The sequence below is a fragment of the Ciconia boyciana genome, chromosome 5 (assembly GCF_034638445.1).
Source record: "Ciconia boyciana chromosome 5, ASM3463844v1, whole genome shotgun sequence".
In the NCBI taxonomy this organism is placed as follows: domain Eukaryota; kingdom Metazoa; phylum Chordata; class Aves; order Ciconiiformes; family Ciconiidae; genus Ciconia; species Ciconia boyciana.
Window position 1 is genome coordinate 17312887 of NC_132938.1, and position 9805 is coordinate 17322691.

Consider the following 9805-nt stretch of genomic DNA (forward strand, 5'->3'; position numbering starts at 1 on the left):
ACTGAAATAAAAATCAGAAATATTTATTTATTTTTTTTTAATCAGGGTTGAAAGCAATGTGTAAACTAGCATTAGGATTATTAAGAAGTAGATCTTAGAAGTTTTCTGCTGTTGATTCAAGATCCATCCTGTTATTCCATCCTTCCTTTGCAGGAAAAAATAGTTACTCTGAATTAAGAAATCACTTGATGACACCTTTTTTTAAACCTCAAATCACGCAATTAAAGAATAGCCATGCTCGAAGAAAAAAAAAAAAATCTTTGTAGCTCAGACAATCAGATACCAGTTTTCCGTGAGTGCCCAACTCCACTGGACTACAACAGAGCCATTAACATGGTCAAGATGAGTGTACAGAGATGTAGCAAACAAACACCCTTCCTTACTGTAAGCTATTATTTCATTTTTGCGCTTCAAGAACAAGATGACAATACCAGCAAGATTAACAGTAATTGCTATTTATACAGTGCTTCATGTTCATGACGCTCAGTTGAAGGTAATTCTACATTAGACTCTTGCATCTCCTTTGTTGCTTTAGTGCTTTCGTTAAAAAAATTAAATTTTCTGTCAGACAGACAGAGATATTTCTATCCAAAATGTTGTGAATAAATAAGAAAGCTCAAGACTGCCAATTAAATCACTGAACAAAACACAGTATTACTTGGTTTCTGGAAGTGTTTTACATACATGCCAATATGGAAAAATGTCTTCCTAGAAGAAGAAAATTAATTTTCCAGAAATGTTAGTTTGCAGAGTAAATTGAAACAGTTATTTCATAGTATCTATGCCAAAAATACATTTAATGAGTGGAAAAGGTTTACTTCTTCCTTAAAAATAGCCAGTTAATAGTATGCTTGGAAATGACAAAGTAGCAAACAAATAAAGAAAAAGAATTACGCTGCTCTTACCAGAGTAGCACAGCAGTAAGCAAAGTCTATGCTGTATGCTAACTTTCCCCGTTACAAGTATCTCTTTACTCCCAACTACAAGCTGGAAAGCAACAAAAATCGGAGGAAAGAGAACAGGAAAGGGAAAATTGATTTTTCTACTCTGACCAAAGATTTCACAAATTTAAAATGGAATAATTACTCAAGGTTAAAGAAGTTAAAAGTGGCTACAAATTCACAGACTGCTTTACTTCATTTGAAGTATTTCCCCATCAGCACCTGTAACTTCTGAACAACACTAACCCTAAAAATTCAGTCTGGAATCTAAAAAAAAAATTGAAGACAATTTTTCTTCCTTTTCATGTATCATCACAAGTAACATTTTTGATAGGTCATTCCTATATATTCTGCTTTCCATGTGTAACCACTGCGCTCATTAAGCCCTATACAAGCAGCTGATTGCCACTGGAGGTGAGATATAGTGTTACTGATGATAGATACTAGATTTCTACCACTAGTTAACTCAGCACATTTAAAACTCATTTAAAAAATAGTAAAATCTTTGTCATTATGGAGCTGGCAGACCACTTTGATTAAAAAAAACTAACGTTATTAGAATAGAATAGCACCCAAAAAAACAGCAGCATGGCATTACTAGTCAGCTACAACTTTTCACTCTTACATGTTAGGTATTATCACTTCACATATGCAATAGCACTAAAATTCAAAGGACAGGAACTTGGACTCTGCAGAAATATTATCTCAATTTTATGAGCAAGAAAATGGAGGGACAAAGACCATAACAAGGTGTGCCTGTGTCAACACCAAGAGCACGCGGTTTCATGTTATACTTAATCTGCTGTAAATTAGGGGGTGGGGATGGAGGAGGAAACACCCAGAAGCAGCAGCGCTGCCCCTGCTTCCAGCTGTACATTCCTACTGCTTCCGTGGAATATGCTCTAGCAGTTATGCAGCTGCAAGATGAACCTGTTTGGTGTACTGATCCAGTAAGAAGTTGTGCCTTTTTAGTGGGTTCATTTTTCACCTGGTCAGCGTGCTAGTCTGACAGACAGCCTGCAGTGACACCCAGTTACATGCCATGTCTTACTTAGGAATCCACAACAAGAAGCTCAGTTTATATTGTCCCCAAGGAAGAACTATAGTGCGAAGACAGCCTAGCAAAAAGGATGACTGTCCTCTCAGTGTCACCTCCTCCTTGCTTATCTTTATGTAGAGGTATACAAGGTGAACAGTAAGAGAACTGGCTAAACTACTTCATGCTCCAGCTGTTCAGATGTATGAAGCCTTAAATCAGAGGAGTAATAGAGGTTTTCTACCCTGGGTGCTTTTCTTGGCTGTGGGTCAACCCAAAATAATAGCAATTAGGAAGACAGGCAGGACAGGATCTGGCAGAACTCAACAAGAAATCCAAAACTTTCAAATGCCCGTCTGTCATCTTCTCTATATAATCCTGTCCTCTATGTAATCTCATCAGTTGTTTTGCAGCTTAAATAAAATCTTGAAATAGCCTTTCAAAAGGAAAAAAAAAAAACAAACACACACAACAAACACTATATTAACTCAAAGATTAAGGCAGACAAAATTATTTTGTTTTTCAAAGAGCATAGGCAACAGGGCAGGTAAAATCTTGTACTCTATATTTTGAAAGGCTAAGATCAAGCTGATAAATGCCAAGCATAAAAGCACAGTGGAGGTGGAAACAAAATGCTATATTTTCATTTTTATTGGGGTCTTTCATATCACTCTCTTGCACTACATACACGTCAATTTTGTCTAATGAACACCCATAGATCAGTTTGTGAATCATGAAGGGCTTTTCACAAAGAGACATAAATAACAATATGAGACTGCACCAAGATTTTCAGTGATAAAATTGCTAGGAGTGTCAGACCCCCTTGGGGACCACAGCAGAAAGCACATCTCAGGAAGCACTGGTAAAATCAGCTGAGCCTCCTCCACCATGGGGCTTCCACAAGTAGAAGCCTACCAGGGATGAAGGGACACAGGTTGTCACCAGGTCTGCAGAGATGAACCCAACAAAACATTAAAGAAAAATTTAGTAAGGATATGAAATACAAGGGCCTCAAATGCAAGCGTGATGAACATTTGCAATGATGCTGTTATTTAGGTATATGCGTCCCAGCATTTCTTATATTCACTCTAGATGCCGTAGAAGACTTCTTTTCTGTCTTACATCCTCACACAGATAGGTTCCTGCTAAGACCTGGCCTTTTGGCCTTCTGCCAGGAGATATCTAAAGTCCCAAGAGTGAAATAACAGCAGCCTCAAGGCTCCTGTCCACTCTCCCACTGCAGTAACTCACAAACCACAAACATAGCAAAAACGCCTTTGCCCCTCTGCACCAGTCTCACTGTAATTTCCTAACACAATCGAAGGTAGGCACTGGAAAAATTCACCACTCCAGCTTAATCCATCTTGGGCACTAACTGGAAAAACAAATAAAAAGCCAAGTCTCTCAAGAATTACAATTTATACTTTATTTAATCAGTTAAAGCATATCCTAGGATAGCTGCATAAAACCCGTACAAACACTGATACACACTAATTACAGTCTCTAGCTTTTTAGAAGCCATCAGTTTCTCTTTTTTTTTCCTGACACAGAGTAGGAGAGAATAAATTGTTGTTGCTTAAAGCAGAGAAGGGCAAAGGTGGGTTATCACTGCCATCCAGAGTGGACTGGAAGAGAGGACAAAAGATCAGCGCAACATGCGAAGGGTAAACAGAAAACTTTTTTCCTACATTTTGAGGGCAAAAATAGGTGCTAAGCAATTACTTGGAAAAAACCCTGCTACTGTGTCTGGCATAAGAAAATACCCTCAGGTTTTTCTTATGAAGGCAAAAGAGACAAAAGGGCAAAGCATCTGATACATAAGAAAAAACAGGTGTTTTGCTAGACAAAAAATAAAGAAATGGAGAGAAGGTTTGAGGTGGCAACAAGAGCTAAAAGTGCCCTGAAAAAAGGCGTGAAATTGCTATGCAGGCCTGAAGAGCCTCACTTAAACCCCAAACATGTTTTATCACTGTTGTCCCCCATTTCAGACTCCTTTGGCACTTTACTTAAAATGCATTTGCTTTAAAGTATAGATATTTAAGACACATTGTCTCTTCCAGATTCATCTTAAAAATATTCTTCCACATGAAAAATTAATTCAAAGCTGTTATTTCCCAATAGGTATAGGAAGAAGTTACTGAACTATTCAGTATCCAGAAGCTAAGATGGAAAGGCAACTGGTGGAGTCTCTGATGAAATAGTCAGAGGCATGGATAGCAAATTGCTCACCTATCTCTGGATGCTAATAAGGAGATTTAATTTCCTTCCATCAAGAAGGAAGTAATCTCCTTCCATCTTCTGCCTGTAGTGACAGTGTAGCCCATCATTTGCAGACCTATTAACACTAAGCATCCTAAGTAGCTGTTTATTCATTCTAAACATAGGTGAAGGCAAGTGCTCAATGCTACAGAATGTTAATTTGTAATAACCAAATACTATGAATTTGTAAATCAACACACACCATGTGTAGCAGCAGTGGAAAATGAATGGCAGTGTACCAAAATACGGAAAAGGGATTTCAAAAGTAAAACAAAAACTTTACCAACATTTGTTGATTAGAAACAGAAAAAGACTTATCTTAATTTGTCTAATTTTTCAGATTTCAGTCCCCCTTGCTGCCACAAAAGGTGTAATGGTAATGTGGTCATCTAATTCCATGGCCAATGCTTTACAACATCGATTCAACTTAATTCAGGAGTATTTTTCACTCCTAAAATGGTTCATCTGCAGTACCCTTCTTGTAAGAACATCACAAATTTAACACATGAAAACAATTCATTCTCTTCAGCAGAGGCCGAAGCTTGCAAGGAAGAGAAACAACTGAAGTGCAATAGAAGGCTATTGACATAGACAGAAAGGTTCAAGAGAAGTGCGAGTTATCAAAATAAACCATTTTTAGGAAATAAAGAGGTGAACCTTTTAGCTATATGGAAGTTTTGAAAAGAATCCTACAAAAATAACCAAGAACTTATCACTGCAGGTAAGTAGAACAGAACACCATTTAGACTTGAAATGAGGAGGACAGAGGACACAGAAAAACAGCAAAAAAGTCTATGTATACTTAGATAAAAGAAAAAAAACCAGATACTTTAAGTCAACTATTTAACAGGAAAGGCAGAGATGACAACAGCAAAATTAAATGTCTTCTTTGCTCAAGTCTTCATAAGGAAGTTAATTAGGAAAAATACTTATAGCAATTAATTTTTAAACAAGGAGTCAGAAGTATAGGCTAGAAAAGAAAAATACTAGTTAAATATTTATACAAGTTCAATGCATTCAAGTCAGCAGAACATGATAAAATTGATCTGAATTTCCTGGAAGAACTAGCCAAAGTAATTACTGAACCATGAGAAATAACTGCAGAGATCTTTCATATAAAGGTGAGATCACAGAAGACTGAAGTCAGGCAAACAGAAGAAGGACCTTGGATGTTTTTGATCAAACACCCAAAGGTTTCACAATAAAGCCGAGCTATTAAAGCAGCTGCTTACTTCTGCAATGGTTAGTCCTGTTCCCTCCTCCCATACTGTCAACACGGTTCTGGATCTTGTTTGACCTCTCAGTGAGCCGGTTTTACTGAATCAACTTTCACTTCAGTGCACTAGATGAACTAGCTGCTCATCAAGGGGCCAGACAAGCACAGAGGACATAATCAACAATTAACCCTTCCAGCAGCAGCTAGTTGTTAGATCCACTCACTCACAATATGAAATCTCATGCTAGTTTTGAGAGACAGACAAAGACATGAGAACAAGTCATCAACGCTGCGTTACAGCGTTTAGAGCATGACTATTTTTCCTACTCCTTCTCCCTAAAGCAGCCTAAATTTGCTGGGTAATTCTATAACACAAAGATTTGAAAACATACTCCTCAGCTGCAGTAACTCCACAAGAGAGCAGGAAGTTTGAAATCCCATACAGCAATACCAGGTGTCTTGTCTCTGGGGAAGGCCCAGCCAAAGTTTAATCACAGTATGTATCTGGACCAGAGTCTGCTACTTCAGTAGCCCTGATCTCGAAGCTAATGAAGTAACAATCGGCCAGCACAGATTTGTTTAGAAAAAAGAATCTGATTTACTTTCGATAAGATAACCAAACTACTTAAGAGCAAGACGATACATGTTACAGATCATGATTTCTCTAAGGTTTTTGATCCTGTTTTGCCTTACAGCAAACTAATACAGTCTACGGGAAATCGCGGGGTAGCTCAAGCACTTGGAAACAGTGCTCTCAAGCCATAGCTACCAATGTTACCAGCCAAACCACAATGGGATTTTCAATACATGATCAGTTGAAATCTGTGCTGCTTCATGACAGATATGATACTTTCAGCCACAGCTGGGAAAGCAGGAAAGCTGTGCCACTCGTGTATTACCATTCTCAAGTGCAGCAAACATAATGAGACCACAGAAACAGTCTCTACCGGACGCTGACATGCTGACTTGGACAAGCACATACTTCTACATACAGGATAGAAGTCTAATGGCAAATATGAAAGCAAATTTGAGTATCAATGCTCAGAGAAGCGTGGAATTAGAGAAGCACAAAGTGAGCATGCTGCTGTTAAAAAAAAAAAAAAGAGCTTGCAGGATAACACATCCAAAACACATCTGCTCTACTCAACACCAGCAGTGTCCCATTTTGCACAACAGTTTCAGGAAAACATAGACATAATTAGGCTGAGGTTTCACAGTAGCTTAAGCCAATCTAGTCACTGGCTGTCACAGTCCCACCCTCTGCCTCGCATTGGCTTCAGTACTCATCTGACCAGTGCTTGCTGGCAGCACTACATCAGCAGAAAAACTACCCTGCTTCAAAAAAAAAAAAAATGTTTTCTGCCAGCTTAGAGCCTTTGTGAGTCACTTCAAGTGCTGATGGGAGCAAGAAAGGCACGTAGTCGTAACAGCGGCAGTCAGATAGCTTAAACTGTTACAGAACAGCAGCTTAGTCCTCACAAAAGCAACAAGTACACTGAGGTACAGAAAGCGTGGTCCATATGATGAAGTAGAATGCATTAGTTTGCTTAGGCCAGATAACTAAGGTGGAGGACATGGCTACAGTTTGCAAATCGGCACAAGATCTTTCTGAAAACGAAGAACAGTTCACTAGAGATAGGAAAACAGAATCTGCTCTATTTGTAGCAAAGATGACGTCAGGCATTAGGAAAAGCATTTTAACTATAAAGACTGTCTGCTGTAGCACTCCACTACCTACAGGGGGGTACATCCTCTGAAGACTTAAAGAATCTACTTATCATCAGAGTAGGCAACAGATTTGACAACTCTGTGGGTTTCCTTACTGAACAGAATTTTAGTTATTCTTCTTATCCAAGTCCAGGGCACTGTGTACAATGCAGGTAGAAATGTCATTTAAGAATGCAGCAAGTGTATGGTGAGATCTCCGCTAGCAACAGTTAAAAAAGAAGTAGGTTAACTTTCCTAATGCACCAAACATCTTAAATAATCCTTTAGGACAGAGAGAGACACAGTTTATTTTGTTCTTCCAGGTCTTGATGTGAGACAGAACAGTGAATCAGACATTTAAGTACCTAGATACTTTACCCTTCAGTAACATTATAGCTGTTCCCCTGAAAAGCAAAGCACAGATGCGCCCATTTCATTCTCGCTAACGTTTGGTGGAATTTACTAAATTCAGCGGCTAACAGATAGCAACTATATTACAGCATTCAGCGAACATGAGAAAAGGCAGGTAACATGCAATTCACAAAACGAAAGACCCCTCAAGGATGAACTAAGTTTATAAAGAGCATGGCTTTACAGATTATAATTGCCATGTAAGCAGAACTACAGTCTTATCTAATTACAGCATCTCAGTCACACAAGAAGGAAAGTCAAACAATTCAGAGTTTTTTCTGATGCAAAGCTAGCATCACTCCTATATAAAGGTCACAGGCCAGGCACACTCTCCAAGTTCTGAAACAGGGTTAAAGGATGCAAGACTGAATACTTTTTAAAAAGCACCATTCATTCATGCTTGCACTTCTTCAAAAGAAAAAGGAAAAAAAAAATTCCTATATAAAAATTTTTAGAAAATGAGAGATTATGTTCATTGCAAACTGGGTAGTTTTAATCAAGTTTGCCAATATTTAGGAAAACCAACCATTCCTGCCCAGGCAGTTTTACTTTTATCATGTCATGGTAAATTTGATCAAAACTTTGTGGGAGGCTCAATAAAAGTGACAGAAATGCCTCTCTAGGAACAAAACCCAAACGACTACAATATCTGGAGGTTCAAACAAAACCTGTTCAGTTGCTGTCAACCACATGCTGATATTGCTGCTTGGGGCCAGGGGGAGAAGAGTCCCAGGTGTTCGCTTCCCTTCATGTAAAATCCACTGTTAAGACACCACAAGTTTTCATGCTGCCACAGATTAAAAATGAAGTTAACTGTAAACGCACTCACAGAGAAAAAGCAAAGCGAAATTACACAAGGTCTCACCTTCTCCTCCCCTCAGACCCTCTGCTCAGCCTGTTCAGTTAGCTAATCCCACAAAAAACAACTCACATTTTCTTTACCCGATTAGCAATCTGAACAGGCTCACACGAAGGGATCTGGTGAGCCCCAGAGCAGCACAAGGTGGCATGTGGAAAACGGGGGAAGGAAGCGAGAACTCCCCCATCCTGTTGGCAGCAGTAAGCTATTATCCCATCTCTCATGTAACTTCACCCTCCTTTTAAATGTCTGTTAGCCAATCTGGTTCTCCAAACAGCCATTTATGCCCAGAGATGGGAGGCACTACTTCTTTCAGTATGAGTGTTGGCTTTGAAGTATTTGCCTGAAACCCCTCCATTACACTCAAAGCTACTGCAGCAAAGTTTGCTTTTCAGGTGACGCATCAGCCTTGATTACCAATTACCCCGACACAAGAATAAAAATTACTTTTGTCCACGAGTAAAGTTATATATACTTAAAATAAAAAACCTACCTAGGGTATCTTTAAGTTACTCACCAATTAAACGCTGCGCATGCAAACGCAAACACAGCCGCTTGCAAACTGTTAGCGAGCGCTATGCACAGCACCAGTGTTTTGCCTGGCACCGGCTAATTAACAAAAAGCGACCGGGCTCGCTGCCTGCCTCCCCGCCGCCCTCCTCAGCACGACGGCCCCGCCAGGGCCCAGGGGCACCCACTCGCAGCCCCGCGCCGTAACGGGAGTGGCTGCTCCGCCGCGGCCGGCCCCGGCGCCCACTCCCCAGCCCCGAGGCAGCAAACCCGGGGGGGTGAGCGCCGGCGCCCCCCTTCCCCGCGGCCCGGCGAGAGGGAAGGCGGCGGGAAGGCGTGGTCCCCGCGAGGAAGCGCCGCTCCCCCAAGCTGAAGAGAGCGGGACACCCCGCCGGGGGCCGGCGCGCAGCCCGGCAGAGCCACCGGGGCACGAGAAGCGAGGGGAGCCCCGGCCCAGCCCTGAAGGGGCCGAGCGGGGCGTGGGGCGCGGTGGGGGAGGCGGCACCACCAGCTCCGCTGCCCCCGGCGGAAGGGCCGGAGCTCCCGGGAGCCCCGCAGCAGCGGTGAGGAGAAGTTGCCGGCGGGGCCGGGGCCGGGGCGGCGAGGCGCTGACAGCTGCGCACTCCCGAAATCCTCCCTCCCGCCTCAGGGGAGCGGGGCAGAGGCCGCCCTATCCGCTACCTTGTCGCAGTAGAGCCCCACGAGCTGCTTCATCCGCCAGTGCGGAGCCGAGAAGACGTCCACCTCCTCGGGGAAAGGAGCCATGTTCTCCCCATAGAGCCCCGGCGCTAACGGCGGCGGCAACATCCGCCCCGCGCATGCGCGGCGCGCCGCGGAGAGCGCCCCGCCGGCCCCGGCACCACGTG

General features: G+C 41.8%; 1 protein-coding gene across 4 annotated transcripts in view; it reads right to left on the reverse strand.

The window, feature by feature from the left end:
- Nucleotides 1-9774, reverse strand: part of FBXL5 (F-box and leucine rich repeat protein 5) — a 37032-nt gene extending 27258 nt beyond the window's left edge. For 3 of the 4 annotated variants that reach the window (XR_012042843.1, XM_072863423.1, XM_072863422.1), the window contains exon 1: nt 9621-9774. Coding sequence is in view for 3 of the 4 variants with exons in the window: in XM_072863423.1 (XP_072719524.1) it covers nt 9621-9746 (126 nt within the window). In the remaining variant the exon portion in view is untranslated. Of the gene's footprint in view, nt 1-8238; nt 8348-9620 lie in introns of those variants that run through there. The other variant, XM_072863424.1, reaches the window with a different exon arrangement.
- Between the last annotated feature and the right edge of the window lie 31 nt (nt 9775-9805).